The sequence below is a fragment of the Carcharodon carcharias genome, chromosome 14 (assembly GCF_017639515.1).
Source record: "Carcharodon carcharias isolate sCarCar2 chromosome 14, sCarCar2.pri, whole genome shotgun sequence".
Classification (NCBI taxonomy): domain Eukaryota; kingdom Metazoa; phylum Chordata; class Chondrichthyes; order Lamniformes; family Lamnidae; genus Carcharodon; species Carcharodon carcharias.
Window position 1 is genome coordinate 38,080,498 of NC_054480.1, and position 15,781 is coordinate 38,096,278.

At 43.0% G+C, this 15,781-nt stretch overlaps 1 protein-coding gene across 6 annotated transcripts in view; it reads right to left on the reverse strand.

Moving 5' to 3' along the window:
• LOC121287638 (solute carrier family 17 member 9-like) overlaps nucleotides 1–14,789 on the reverse strand; it is a 66,734-nt gene extending 51,945 nt beyond the window's left edge. For 2 of the 6 annotated variants that reach the window (XM_041205576.1, XM_041205573.1), the window contains exon 1: nucleotides 13,996–14,340. In XM_041205576.1, coding sequence (XP_041061510.1) covers nucleotides 13,996–14,111 — 116 coding nt within the window. In that variant the 5' untranslated portion in view covers nucleotides 14,112–14,340. Of the gene's footprint in view, nucleotides 1–13,995; nucleotides 14,341–14,645 lie in introns of those variants that run through there. The other 4 variants (XM_041205575.1, XM_041205570.1, XM_041205571.1 and 1 more) reach the window with 3 other exon arrangements.
• Nucleotides 14,790–15,781: the final 992 nt, after the last annotated feature.

The window sequence follows — 15,781 nt, forward strand, 5'->3', positions numbered from 1 at the left end:
GAGTGAGAGAGACTGAGTGTGAGTGGGGTGTGAGTCTGCCTTGTGCCCAGTCTCAGGTTTCTCACTCACTCTCACCAACACACACACACACACACACATGCACTCACCAATACACACACATACACACACACACAAACACACACACACACACACAGTGGGTGAGGGTGAGTGAATGGGCACCCTGAGACTGGGAATGAGCCAGACACACACATTCTAACCCTCTCACACTCTAGTCATTTTCATTAATTATTCTTTTTTAAATTAACAATTTATTGCTATGACATTTCTGTACTTTTGCTCAGCAATTGTTTTTTTTCCTTAAAACCCAACGTGCAACTCCCCCCACCCCACCCATCCCCGAGCGGAAAAGTTAGACAAGCCTAATCTAGCCATTCAACACAGGACAGGACTCAAACTACTGATCTCTGGTCTGTACAAAATAGCTAATAGTAATTCCTTTAACCATCAAAAGAGATGGGAATGCAGTTTCTACTTATTTAATAATACTCGAAATAAAAGTGGAAAATATAATCAATGCACAGAAATTCACAAGAAAAATATCATTGAGGTTCTGAAATATGTTGAAATATTTGCAAAATTTTTAGCTAGTTTTTAAAACATACATGATGAACGTGATAAACCCATTGTACAGTCCAATCCTGGAGTATTTATTTAAGTTTGAGTTAGTGTAAGTGGCGCAACACAATGATCCAATGCTCAAACACCCTGTGTTAGTATTGATGTTCACCATCCCACAATTCACAATCTGAGCCAGGACACAGAAGGAACATGGGACTTAGGAGCAGGAGTAGGCCATTCAGCCCTTTGAGCCTGTTCCGTCATTCCATAAAATCATGGCTGATCTCAGCGCCACTTTCCTGTCTGCCCCCCATGACCCTTGGCTCCCTTTCCTATCAAAAATCTATTCTAACTCAGCCATGAGTAAATTCAATGACCCAGCCTCCATTGCTTTCTGGGGAAGAAAATTCCACAGATTAACAACCCTGCAAGAGAAAAATATTTCAATAAGATCATCTCTCATTCTTTACCAATGGGTAAAGGCCCAACCCATAAGATAAGTGCTTCATCCCAGGAATGAGTCGAGTGAACATTTTCTGAACTGCTTCAAACTCAACTATATCCTTTTTCAATAAGGAGACCAAAATTATACATAGTACTCAAGCTATGGTCTCACCTGGGCCCTCTACAGCTGCAGTAAAACTTCACTACTTTATATTCTGGGGAGATAGAGGTCATGTAACAGGATATAAATAGGTCAAATATTAAACAAAAAGATATCATCAGGAAGTGAACTCTATAATGTCGATTACTGCCAAATGACACACTACAGGATGGATTGTCAACCCCATATGGGGGCAAGGACAGGAGCAGGTGAACGTGCATGCAAATTCACGCTGTTGATTGGCATGCTGGTTTACCAGCACTATCCCATTCCTGGCCACTTTCATCCAGGCCTTTTCAAGGATGGAAGGGCTACCCACCAGCAAGTAGCCAATTAAGTCTCTGGCTAAGTATTAGAGGCCGACTGAAATTTTCCAGTGGTGTCAGGAACAGACCAGCTACTTGGAGGTGGCCTCCAGACAGCAGGCCTGGGGGCTAGTACTCCAGGCAGGCTTCGAGACTCTCCCTGTCTCCATGGCCACAGCTATGGCCAATTTTAAATTGTAAAGTTATAAAAGTGGCTGAGTGGGCACCTCAAGATGGAAGTGCACTCTCTCTCTCTTATCTGCAACAGCAGGCTGCACTCCTTCCAAGCTGGAGGGCCTCCTATTAGGTGGGGGTGAGTGTGCCATTTGATCACTAATCAGCCAATTCACATAAAGTCACAACCAGGTGACAGCTTCAACACAGGGTGTGAGATCAGGACCCCCATTTGACCCCAAGGAAGATGTTGTGGTTGTTGGAGGTCAGTCATCTCAGCTCCAGGACATAATTGCAGGAGTTCCTCAGGGTGGTGTCCTAGGCCCATCGTCAGCTGCTTCATCAGTGACCTTCCTTCCATCATAAGGTCAGAAGTGGGGATGTTTGCACAAAGTTCAGCACCATTCGCGACTCCTCACATACTGAAGCAGTCCATGTCCAAATGCAGCAAGATCTGGACAATATCCAGGCTTGGGATGACAAGTGACAAGTAACATTCGCACCACATAAAAGTATCAGGCAATGACCATCTCCAACAAGAGAAAATCCAACCATCACCCCTTGATGTTTAATGGCATTACTATCACTGAATCCCCCACTATCAACAACCTGGGGGTTACCATTGACCAGAAACTGAACTGCACTAGCCATATAAATACAGTGGCTACAAGAGCAGGTCAGAGGCTAGGAATCCTGCGACGAGTAACTCACCTCCTGACTCCCCAAAGCCTGCATGGCACAAGTCAGGAGTGTGATGGCAAACTCCCCACTTGCCTGGATGAGTGCAGCTCCCACAATACTGAAGAAGCTGGACACCTTCCAGGACAAAGCAGTCCGCTGTACTGGCACCACATCCACAAACATTCACTCCCTCCACCACCGACGCACAGTAGCAGCAGTGTGTACCATCTACAAGATGCACTGCAGGAATTCACTAAGGGTCCTTAGATAGCACCTTCCAAACCCACTAAAAGGACAAGGGCAGCAGATAGATGGGAACACTACCACCTGGAAGTTCCCTCCAAGTTACTCACCATCCTGACTTTGAAATATATTTCCATTCCTTCACTGTTGCTGGGTCAAAATCCTGGAACTCCCTTCCTAACAGCACTGTGGGTGTACCTACACCACATGGACTGCAGCGGTTCAAGAAGGCAGCTCACCACTACTTTCTCAAGGGCAACAGGGGTCGGGCAATAAATGCTGGCCCAGCCAGCGAAGCCCACATCCAGTGAATGAATAAAAAAAAGTCAGGCTCCCAACCCAAAAGGCAAAATCCTGCCCTAGGTTATTGTTTATGCAGAGAGACTAGTTTCCAATTGAGTGACAAACTACTGACTTAAATGGAAAATTCATTATTGACAGCCCTTGTGCACAGCTGAAGGCTTCTCATGCATAAATGTGTTAATATTAATGGGAAATGTGGAGGTAAACAAAATCAACTTCTCGAATCAAACAGTAAAACGCTGACACAAAAAGCAAAACACTGCAGATGCTGTAAATCTGAAATAAAAGCAGAAAAAAAAGAAATCCTTAGCAGGTCAGGCAGCATCTGTGGAGAGAGAAACAGAGCGAGCAGATACTGCCAGACCTGCTGAGTGTTTCCAGCAACTTTTGTTTTTATTAGTGAAGTAGTGAGTTGCACTGAATTTCCCAATCTTCAGAAATGTAACAATCCAACGATTTCAGAAACTTCTTCCATTGTAGGGAGTGACTGCTCATTGTACTGGAAAGATAGAGGGAAGATGTCTCTGAGCGAAATAAATTAACAAATGAGAATGAGTAAATGTGAACATTATTTTACCAAGAACTGGTTAAAGGATACAAGACACAGTTATGGTGAATATGGCTGTTTTTCATACTTGGGGGGAGATATACAGTGGGTTCTGAGAAAGAAAATATTACAGGATAGGAAATAGAGAGGTAAGAGGAATTAAGCTAAGAAAATAGCCAGTTGTCCCATAGCCTACCGAAGCCCACCACGGACAAGAAGGAAGAAGCCATGAAATGTTAACAATCCTGACTATGTTTAACTCGTACCATATGTGCGTGCAGATAAATGTTAAAATGAAATTGTAAGCTTTATGTGAAAACCAGGAACGTATTCTTGGAGCATGGCCAGAATAAAATGAACTTTGTGCATGATTAATTACATAAGTATGGTGGCCAACTTGTTTTTTTTTAACTTCCCTGTTCTTTGTACTCTATGACTCGTAGGCTATTGATTGTGTTCAAATTTGGTGCAACATGTCTTGTAAACGGTCTGTCTTTGTAAAACTGTCTGTCTTGCATCTGATGTAATTACTTAGTTAACTTATTGATTACCTGACCTATTGTGAGGTATAACTGCATGTACTGATAACTATGATGTATAACTACCTGATTGTTACATGATTATAACTCAGCTAAAAAGGATCAGATGTTGTCTCTTGGAATGAATAGTACATTGTTTGAAGAGGTAAGGGACAATCAAGAAACAGTATGGATAAACAAAATCAATTAGCTAACCTAATTATAAGAGAATAAAGAAGGGCAAGTTAATAGGATCACTGTGTGAATATGCTGGAGCCATGTAATAGTACTGTATAAATACTGCTTGTTGAACACTTTAACAGTGAGCAGATCCGTTCTGATCTGCACCCAATGGCCATTGTACGGTTCACTGCTTAATAAATTGTACTCTTTCCTGAAGTAACCTGCATTTGCTGTATTTATTCTTTGACAGTTCAGTATGAGGACCACTGCCATTTTTGATATACATTATTGACTTGGGGTCACAGGGCACAATCTCTAAATCAGCAAATAACATAAAACTTGGAACTGTATGTTCTTATGTTTCCAATGTATTAAACTTTGAGGAAGACAGTATTAGGCTTCAAGAGGACATAGGTTGGTGGACTGGACGGACTCAACGCAGGTGAAATTTAATTCAGAAAAGTGTGAGGTAATTGATTTTAGTAGAATGAGGATAATACAGCTCAATGGTATGATTTTAAAGGGGTTGCAAGATCAGAGACCTGGGGGCATTTATGCACAAATCTTTGAAGGTGGCAGGACTGGTTAACAAAGCGGTTAATAATGCATATGGGATCATTTGGCTTTATATACAGTAGCATAGATTACAAAAGCCAGGGAGTTACGCAAACCGATATAAAACAGCGGCTTAGCTCCAAAGTGAATATTGCTCAGGGCACCGCACTTTAGGAAGGGTGTGAAGGCTTGAGAGGGTACAGAAGAGATTTACTAGAATGGTTCCAGGAATGAGAAATTAGAGTTATGGGGAAATAGTGGAGAAATTGAGATTGTCCTCCTTACAGCAGTGAAGACTAAAAGGAGATTTGACAGGGGTGTTTAAAATTATGAAGGGTTTAGATGGAGTAGATAAAGAAAAATTGTTTCCAATGGCTAAAAGATCGATAACCAGAGGGCACAGGTTTAAGGTGAATGGCAAAGGAACCAGAGATGACTTGAGGAAAAACTTATGCCACATGCAGTTAGGATTTGGAACCTTATTCCAGATAGGGGGACAAGTAAAGAACTCAATAGTAACCCATAAAATAGGGTAAATATTTCAAAGGAGAAGACATTTCAGGGATAAGGGCAAAGAGTAAAGGATTGCTCTTTGATCCAGCACAGGCTTATTATGCTGATAGCCTCCGTGCAAAATCCAACCCTTATGCATGTATTTTCATTATCAATTTTAACACTTAAATGTTACACTATAAGTATTCCCTCCTGCCAGTGGGGTTCCTGCAGAAGGCATGGACATGGCAGTTATTAATGGAAACAAAAATGAGGGCAGAATGTTTATTTTAGAATGGGAACTGAATGATGTCTGGTTCAATTATTCCTCCCAACTTTATAAATTAAACCTGTCAATTTTTATTTTCTCAATGAGCGAGGGTAAAACACGAGCAGACCAAACAGCCCATTGAGCCTACTCTGCCATTCTATACAATCATGCCTTACTTTGAATCTCAACTCCACTTTCCCACCCACATCCTATATCCCTTGATTCCCCATGAGACCAAAAATCTGTTTATCCCAGCCTTAATATATTGAACAATGGAGCATCTACAACTTTCTGGGGTAGAGAATTCCAAAGGTTCACAGCCCTTTGCATGAAGAAATTCCTTCTCATCTCAGTCCTAAATGATTGTTCCCTTAACCTGAGGTTGTGTTTTTTTAATTCTTTCAGGGGATGTAGATGTCACTGATCAGGCCGGCATTTTTTACCCATCCCTAATTGCCTTTGAGAAGACCATAAGACAGAGGAGCAGAAATTAGGCTATTTGGCCCATCGAGTCTGCTCCGTCATGGCTGATAAGTTTCTCAACCCCATTCTTCCATCTTCTCCCCGTAACCTTTGATCCCCTTACCAATCAAGAACCTATCTATCTCTGTCTTAAATACACTCAATGACCTGGCCTCCACAGCCTTCTGTGGCAATGAATTCCACAGATTCACCAGTCTGGCTAAAGAGGTTTCTCCTCATCTCTGTCCTAAAAGGTCTTCCCTTTACTCTGAGGCTGTGCCATCGGGTCCTAGTCTCTCCTACTAATGGAAACATCTTCCCCACGTCCACTCTATCCAGGCCTTTCAGTATTCTGTAAGTTTCAATCAGATCCCCCCATATCCTTCTAAACTCCATTGAATATAGACCTAGAGTCCTCAAATGTTCCTCATATGTTAAGCCTTTCATTCCTGGGATCATTCTCATGAACCTCCTCTGGACCCTCTCCAGGGACAGCACATCCTTCCTGAGATATGGGGCCCAAAATTGCCCACAATATTCTAAATGTGGTCTGACCAGAGCCTTATAAAGCCTCAGCAACACATCCCTGCTTTTATATTCTAGTCCTCTCGAAATAAATGCCAACATTGCATTTGCCTTCCTAACTACCGACTCAACCTGCAAATTAACCTTAAAAGAATCCTGGACTAGGACTCCCAAGTCCCTTTGCACTCCAGATTTATGAATTCTCTCCCCATTTAGAAAATAGTCTATGCCTCTATTCTTCCTACCAAAGTGCATGACCTCACACTTCCCCACATTGTATTCCATCTGTCACTTCTTTGCCCATTCTCCTAACCTGTCCAAATCCTTCTGCAGCCTCCCAACCTCCTCAAAACTACCTGTCCCTCCACCTATCTTTGTATCACCTGCAAACTTAGCCAGAATGCCCTCAGTTCCTTCATCTAGATCATTAATGTATAAAGTGAAAAGTTGTGGTCCCAACACTGAGAGGGTGGTAGTGAGCTGCATTCTTGAACCGCTACAGTCCATGCAGTCTAGGTTCCTGTTAGGAAGGCATTTCCAGGATTTTGACCCAGTGACAGTGAAGGAACGGCAATATATTTTCACGTCAAGATGGTTTGTGGCTTGGAGAGGAACATATATGCGGTGGTGTTCTCGTGCATCTGTTGCCCTTGTCCTTTTAGGTGGCAGAGGTCACAGGTTTGGAAGGTGCTGTCCAAGGAGCCCATGTGATTTAGATTCCCCATCCAGCAGAAACAACCTCTCAGTGTCTATCTTGTCAAGTGCCTTCAAAATCTTCAATGTTTCAATAAGGTCACCTCTCATTTTCCTGAATTCCTGAAAATATAGGCCCAGTTTACTCAGCCTTTCATCAAGGGACAACTCTCTCATCCCAGAGATCAATCTAGTGAACCTTCAATGCACTGTCTCCAATGAAATTATATCCTTCCTTAATATAGTGACCAAAATTGAACACAGTGTTACAGGTGTGCTCGCACCAAAGCGTTGCACAATTGTAACAAGACTTCCTTATTTCTGTACTTCAATTTCCTTGCAATACCATTTGCCTTCCTAATTGCTTGCTGTACCTGCATGTTCACTTTCTGTGTTTCTTGTACGAGCACACCCAAGTCTCTCTGAACATCAATATTACAAATATCATGCCTTTTAAAAATTCTGTTTTTCTATTCTTACAACCAAAGTGAATATCCTTACACTTCCCCACAGTAACTCCATAGAAACATAGAACACAGGAGCAGGAGTAGATCATTTGGCCCTTGAAGCCAATTCCACCTGGTTGTCCACTCACTAAACCTGTCTATATCTCTTTGTAGCTTCTCTAGTGTCCTTCTCACAGCCTACATTGCCACCTAGTTTTGTATCATCAGCAAACTTAGACGTATTACTCTCTGTCTCTTCAAATCATTAATATAGATTTTAAATAGCTGAGGCCCCAACACTGATCCATGTGGCATTCCACTAGTCACAGCTTGCCAAATTAAATAAGCCCCATATATCGCCTACTTTTTGCTTGCTGATCATTAATCAAAACTTATCCATGTGAATATATTGCCCTCAACTCCATGAGCTCTTAACCTGGCTACTGACATTTTGTGTGGTACCTCACCGAATGCCTTTTGGAAGCCAGATATGCTTCGTTTACTAGTTCCCCTTTATCTACCTTGCTAGTTACACCCTCAAAAAACTTTAATAAATTAGTCAAACATGATTTCCCTTTTGTAAAACCATGTTGACTTTGTCTGATCATTCTGATTCTGTTAAGAATTCCTTAATAAAAGATTCCTGTACTTTCCCAAAGACTGGTGTCTGGCTAACTGGCCTTGTCTCACTCTGAAACAGCTACATTTCCCACTGCTTTACGATTTCAACACCACTGGTTTTGGCAGCAGGCAAGGCTCTCACTGGACTCTGCAGTTCAGGGTCCCATGATGTACACGAGACCATGATGAAACTTTAACCTATTCCTGAGTGGGGCACCGTCCACACTAGGTGAACCTGTCAGGAGTCCAGTAAATTAAAGGTAAGTTAAAAATTTCCTTAGTGAGCCTCTTCCTCCAGAGCCTACAAGTTTAAGGTAGTGGTGCCCCAGGTTCCCTCCCATCAACAGCTTTGCAACAAACCCTCCCTTCTCACACTTAGCTTCACGCAAGCAGCCTTTTCTTAATACTAGTGGCGTTTTATAGACCAGCTGCTCTTCGTCCTCTGCCACCAGCCAGTAAATTGACAATTCCGGATTGTCCTGGAGTTTTCTGGAATGGAGCATGGATCTCCCCAGACACTAACATTACCCTTTGGGTTTTTTAAAAAAGATCCGCATGCATGATTTATATGAAAAGTAAAATTGTAAAGAGGAGTAAAAAAATGAAAATGTAGCTTGTCAGCCCCACTTACTTTGGTATGGCTTTTGGCCTCATTTCGCAGAATTACCCACAACATTTTATACATGCTTGCCTCCCTGAGCTAAAGGGAAACAAGCGTGTGGCATAACTGATGCTGCTTGTAGCAACTTTACGAAGGTTACTCTTTTCCCACAAACTTACTATTGCCACGTATACTATTCTTAAATGGTAACTTTTGTCACATGATGAAGTTCCTCACCCAAGGGCTAGGTTTCAATCAATCGTTCTCATTCGGCCTGTTCATCCTCCTCCCCCCATCCCTCGGCACAGGCAGCTCACCTTAATTGGCCGCCAGTGCGAAATCGCAGGCCAGTATTGACTGGGGGCAGCAGTCGGCTTCCCAACTGCTCCTGACTGCCCCCGCCAAGAGCAAAATTCTGCCCCAAGTGCAGTTTAACCAAGTTTCCCTACAAGTTTAACATAACTTCTAATACAAACACAAGATACTGAGGATGCTGGAAATCTGAAATAAAAACAGAAAATGCTGGAAATACTCAGTCAGTCAGGCAGCATCTGTGAAGAAAAACAGAGTTTTTGGCCGGGATTTTCCGTGCCCACCAGCGTTGGGCATGAGCGGACAATATTGCGCGAAGGCCAAAAGTCGGTTTCACAACATGGTCCCCGGCTGGATTGTTCACCCACATTGGCAGGAAAACACACAGGTGTGTTTCACAACAGCATATATAAGGCATGCACTTGGTGGGCTGCACTTCACTTGGGACTTCAAGGTTTGTTTGCCTACCTTGCTTCGGCCAGCGCTCGCAGTCATCAGCACCAGGCTTCACATGCAGTACCTCATCACTTTTAGAGGGGCTCATGGGTAGGTCTCTATCTACCAGATCAACCATATGTGGCTGGCTTTTCAAAGGCTGCAGGGCTCGGTCTTACTTGGGGAAGAGGAAGAAGTGGCCTCAGGCAAGGGAAGAGGCTGCAAGATTACTGGGGAAGAAGGGTATCACAGGCTGCATTTGGGGGCACATGTTGATCTGTGCAATGGCCTCAAGATGGTGAGGGCTGAGGAGGCTGTCTCCAGAGGAGATGAGGCCAGATGGACATGTGAGAGTATGTGTGTCAGAATGGATGGTGATGTCCCTTGAGCTGACAGTGAGATGCCAGTGAATGTGTGATGGGCTTGAGTGTGAGAGTTTAGAGTGCTGAGATGATTGCCGTATCCTAGTATGGATGAGATCATTCATCCTCTATCTGCATTGGCACTGATCACCACTGCCATCGCTTATCAAGCCGAAGTGGTATTGTAAACCCTCCTGCAGCTAGAGCGGGGATAAAGGACATCACAGCAGGCCTCCCACAGCGCCCAAAAGGCACTCTAGGGCTGCAGTCTTCTTGGCTTTTGGTGCCATGTTTTCTTTGCTGCAGTCCTGGGCTGGAAGCACTCAGCGCAGCTGTACTTTAAATGTGGTGCCTGGCATGATGAAGTGACGAGGTGATGGTGTGGCAGGCGAATCGGAGTCTGCCTGCCATCGAAATGGCATGTTTCCAAGGAATTCATAAGTAATGTAGCTTGTCTGGGACAATACGGCGTGAAAAGCCACCATTGCAGCCGGCCAGTAAAATGTTGTTTTACCTGCCCGCTACCGCATTTAGTGCAAATCTGAGATGATTCTGTGCAATGTTTCAGGTTGATTAAAAGTCTGTTTCTCTCCACAAATGCTGCCTGACCTGTTGAGTATTTCCAGCATTTTCTGTTTTTATTTAATATAACTCCTCTGCTTTTCAATCCTTCCCCTCTAGAAATGGACCCCAGTATTTAGTTTTCTTCCATACTAATGACCGGCCTCATTACTTTTAGTGATTTATGTATCTGTCCCCATATATCTCTTTGTTTCTCCACTCTTGGACTCTTAGGGTCTGATTTTTAACTCTGTGTAATTGATGGGCTTTGAATTAATTAAAATCAGGGCCAGGCAGCATGTGGTATCTTTATACTTCCTGCCAAAATGGATCAGTTCATTATACTGAACTTTATTTGCAAATTACACATCAATTCAGTAAAGAAAACATATTACTGAAAAAATTCAGAAGGGCTGGCAGCATCTGTGAAAATAGAAACAGAGTTAACTGAATGACTCTTCTTTTGATCTGAAGGGAGGTAGAAATGTGAAGGGTTTTATGCTGTTGAAAGGGAGAGGAGGAGTTAGAATAAAGGGAAGGTCTGGGAGAGAGGGCAGGAGAGATTAAATAACAAAGGTGTCATCACAAACAAAAGGCAAAGAGAGTGATAATGGTTGTAGTAAAGAAACAAAGCATAGATCCAGAGTGAGTGCTAATGGCAGGATGATGAGGCCTCTGTCTGAAAACAAAAATATGAAAACACAATGCACACTGGCACTTGACCAAAAAAATCAAAACAGAGTTATGGTCTGAAGTTGAACTCAATGTTGAGTTAGGAGGCTGTAAAGTGCCGAATTGTGAGCGAGGTTGCTGTTCCTCATTCTGCAAGTTTATTAATGTTTATGATCAGACACTTATGTGCAACCTTATCAAAAGTCTTTTAGACGTTAATACAATAACCTTTATAGATTCTCTGGAGATCTTCCCTCCACAGCTTCCAACCTCATAGTCTCCCATCCCCAGACAGCCCCCTTCTAGCTCCTTCCCAAAATCCACAAACAGGACTGTCCCAGTAGACCGATCATGTCAGCCTGTTCCTGCCCATGGAACTAATTTCTTCCAACCTTGATTCTGCTCTCTCTCCCCTTGTCCAGTATCTTCCCACCTACATCTGGTGATTCCTCTGATGCCCTATGTCATATCAACAATCTCCAGTTCCCTGGCCCCAACCACCTCCTCTTCACCATGGACATCCAATCCCTCTACACCTCCATCCCCCACAAGGATGGCCTGAGGGCTTTCCCGCTTCTTCCTTGAACAGAGGCCTAAACAATCACCATCCACCACCACTTTCCTCTAACTGTCTGAAATTGTTCTCTCACTGAACAATTTCTCCCTAAACTTGTCTCACTTACTCTAAATAAAAAGTCTGGCTATGGATACCCACATGGGTCCTAGTTATGCCTGTCTCTTTATGGGGTATGTGAATATTCCTTATTCCAGTCCTACTCAGGCCCCTTCCCACATCTCTTTCTTCGGTTCATCGATGACTGCTTTGGTGCCACTTCATGCTCTCGTTGGGACCTGGAAAAATTTATCAATTTTGCTTCCAATTTCCACCCCTCTATCACCTTCACACGGTCCACCTCCGACATTTCCCTTCCCTTCCTTGACCTCTTTGTCTCAATTTCTAGTGATAGACTGTCCACCAACATTCATTACAAGCCCAGGACCTCTCACAGATACCTCGGCTACAGCGCCTCACACCCTGCTTCCTGTAAAGACTCCATCCCATTCTCTCAATTCCTTCGCCTCTCTGTTCCGATGATGCCACTTTTCAATACAGCACTTCTAGCATGTCTTCCCCCTTCCTTAACTGAGGTCTCCCCACCACTGTGATTGACAGGGCCCTCAGCCGTGTCCGACCCATCTACCATGTCTCTGCCCTCACACCTTCCCCTCCCTTCCAGAATCATGATAGGGTCCCCCTTGTCCTCACTTTTACCCCACTAGCCTCCGCATTCAAAGGATCATCTTCCGCCATTTCTGCCAACTCCAGCATGATGCCACCACCAAACACATCTTCCCCTTGCACCCCCCCGCCCCCCCCCCACCCCCCACCCACATCAGCATTCTGTAGGGACCGTTCCCTCCGGGGCACCCTGATCCACTCCTCCATCACCTCCAACACCTCATCCCCTTCCCACAGCACCTTCCCATGCAATCGCAAAAGCTGCAACACCTGCCCCTTTACCTCCTCTCCCCTCACCATCCAAGGGCCCAAACACTCCTTTCAGGTGAAGCAGCATTTCACTTGCACCTCCTTCAATTTGGTCCACTGCATTCACTGCTCCCAATGTGGTCTCCTCTACATCGATGAGGCCAAATGCAGACTGGGTGAGCACTTTGTGGGACAGCTCTGGTCTGTCCGCAAGCAAGACCCAGACCTTCTGGTCACTTGCCATTTCAACACACCATCATGCTCTCATGCCCACATGTCCATCCTTGGCCTGCTGCAATGTTCCAGTAAAGCTCAATGCAAACTGGAAGAACAGCACCTCATCTTCCGACTAGGCACTTTACAGCCTTCTGGACTCAACACTGCATTCAATAACTTCAGACCATGAGCTCTCTCCTCCATCCTCATCCCTGTTTTTATCCCCTTCTACATTCATTTTTATTTATTATCCACTTGTTATATATTTTTTTATTTATCTGTAGCTTTATCCCCTTTTTATCCAATTTTCTATCCTCTCCACCCCCCCCCCACCCCACCCCTCCAGACACAACCACCCCCTCCCCCCACCCCATCCTTTACAGGGCCATCTGTCACTTGTTCCATGATGTTCTTTCACACAATGCTATCCTTGTTCTGCTATAAACACATTCTGCTTTCTTACCCTTATGCCACTATTAGCACATTTTTTAACACTAACCACTACCACTAATAGTCCCTTTGTCCTTTAGTTCATGACGTCTTTGTCAATACCTCCTTTGTCCCTACCTATCGCTGGCCTTCTATCCAGCTCCACCTGCCCCACCCCCTTAAACAGTATAAATTTCGTCACATTTCCACTTCTCTTCAGCTCTAAAGAAGGGTTATACGGACTGGAAACATTAACTTTGTTTTTCTCTCTCCACAGATGCTGTCAGGCCTGTGTTTTTCCAGCATTTTCTGTTTTTGTTTCAGATTTCCAGCATCTGCAATATTTTACTTTTATCTTTATATATACTCCCTTACCTACCACAGTAGTTATTTATTCAAAAAAACTCAATTAGGCTTGTTGGACTTCATTTATTCTTTATAAATCCATGCAGGCTCTCTTTGGACAATTTATATTTGTCCGAATGCTGTCCCTGATAACAGTTTATTACTTCCCCACAACAGATGCTTGACTAAATCCGTTTATCATTTCCTGGTTTGCCTCTCCTACCGTTCTTGAAGGATGGAGCTCTCTTGTGATTTTGACTCACCTACCGATCAGCAGGGCAAGTTGTGGTTGTTATTTACCAATGAGGAAATGGACGTTCGAACCGAGTTTTCAATTATGAAAGTCTCTCAGTAATAAAGCCCTTACTTACTTTGACCAGAATTTCCCATTGGAGTGAGCCGTGGTGGTTGTTAACGCAGTTTGTAATGCGCCTGAATGCTTGAAGCTGCTGTACTTAGCGCCATCATCATGCACAGCAAAAGCCATCAATTGAACTTTCGGAGCAACACAAGCATCACCGTTTTCCGAAGGAAGCTAACCAGCAATCACTAGCCACGGCGTCACTTCTGCTTGGGTAAAAAGAAAATTCAATTCAATTTAAAGCATTTCTCCACCCATCTGATACCAAACTCGCTTGCCCTGCTCATCCTCCGATCCGGATCTGCTAGTAATACGTGTCACTTTACATCGAAATCCATTTCAGCACTTCCGGGTACATCTAAGTTAATTTCAGGACTTCCGTGTACAAGATATCGAAGAGTCGTAGCTTCTAGCCACAGTTACCTCTTGCAGCCCTATCATTCTAATACTAAAGATCTCTCCGGCACCAACAGAATGAATAAAAACAGAAAGTGCGGGGGGTGGGGTGGGCAGAGAGAACTCAGTAGGGCAGGCAGTATATGTGGAGAGGGAAACAGAGTTCACGTTTTCAATCCAATATGACTCTTCTTCGGAACTAAAAAACGGAATAAATGTTCTCTCGAACGGTTGTTATGTTAACTTGGTTGTTTTCAAACATACCCCCTTTTCTTTTATCTTTGCCTGCAAGAACCAATGAAGTGACTTAAACGCCAAGATTACAAATACGCGTATCACAAAGTAATGATATTCCCAGATTCGGAAATATCCCCTCGATAACAAAAGCTGCTGCCTGAACAGTAGAACTTGTTAATGATTCATTATACGTTTGCGTTGTTACATTTGAATGTAATGTACGCTTTTGCTAATTAGTGTTTCGCAAACTTGCCTGCAGGAAGAAAGAGTTCATGTCCCATGCAAATATTGACACATCCTCGGGAATCTTTTGCAAATATTGATACAGTCCTAGGAACGATGTCATAACTTTTGAAAGACTGTTACAATTATCGAAAGAAAAACAGTGCAATCTTTGTTGCAGCAATATATAGATACATCCCCGCAATCACCCAAGAACGACCAAGTGCACTCACAGAGCTGCACATATATAATTCCAATCCCATTTTAAATGCGTTGTCTTTATTTTTTATATTATTTGGTATTATATAATTATTTCTCGTTAAATAGCAAAACTTATTGCAATGGGGGGGAGGGGGAATCAGAGTTTTCTAGAGTACACTTGTTGGGGACTGTAAATCTAGAGTCAGTAAGTAGCTGCAGCATGACAAGTTTACATAAATGACTTCTATTATAAATGTGGACAAAGCAATTTATCATGGAAACATTTGAGACATTAACATGGCAACAGGAATTAAGATTTTGTAGATTTTTTTAGTATTCTGGATAGATCTACAGGAATAAAATGCTAATTAATGTCAAATACTAAAATCTGATGATCCTATAGGCATTCTCTCAAGAACCCTTTAGGTTCCAGCAACTAAAGTTTGAAAATGTTGATATAAGTATTGTAAATTTAAGCATTTCTGGTGAAAGATTTGTTCATTTTAGAATGATTGGGGGTAAGTTACTTAAGGTGGATGTCTGTAATGTGGAATAAAAGTCAAACTAATACCAGGGCTGTATTACTGAATGCCAGGCCAGAATAAGGAAGAGGCCAAATTGTTCTCCAAAGAAATGAGGAAGGGTATATGGGAAACAGGAAAGTTAATCAACCAAATATAAATCAGCAAAGCCCAAATGTTTTAGAATCAAAGGTTAAATCCTTTCCTTAATTCTACTCA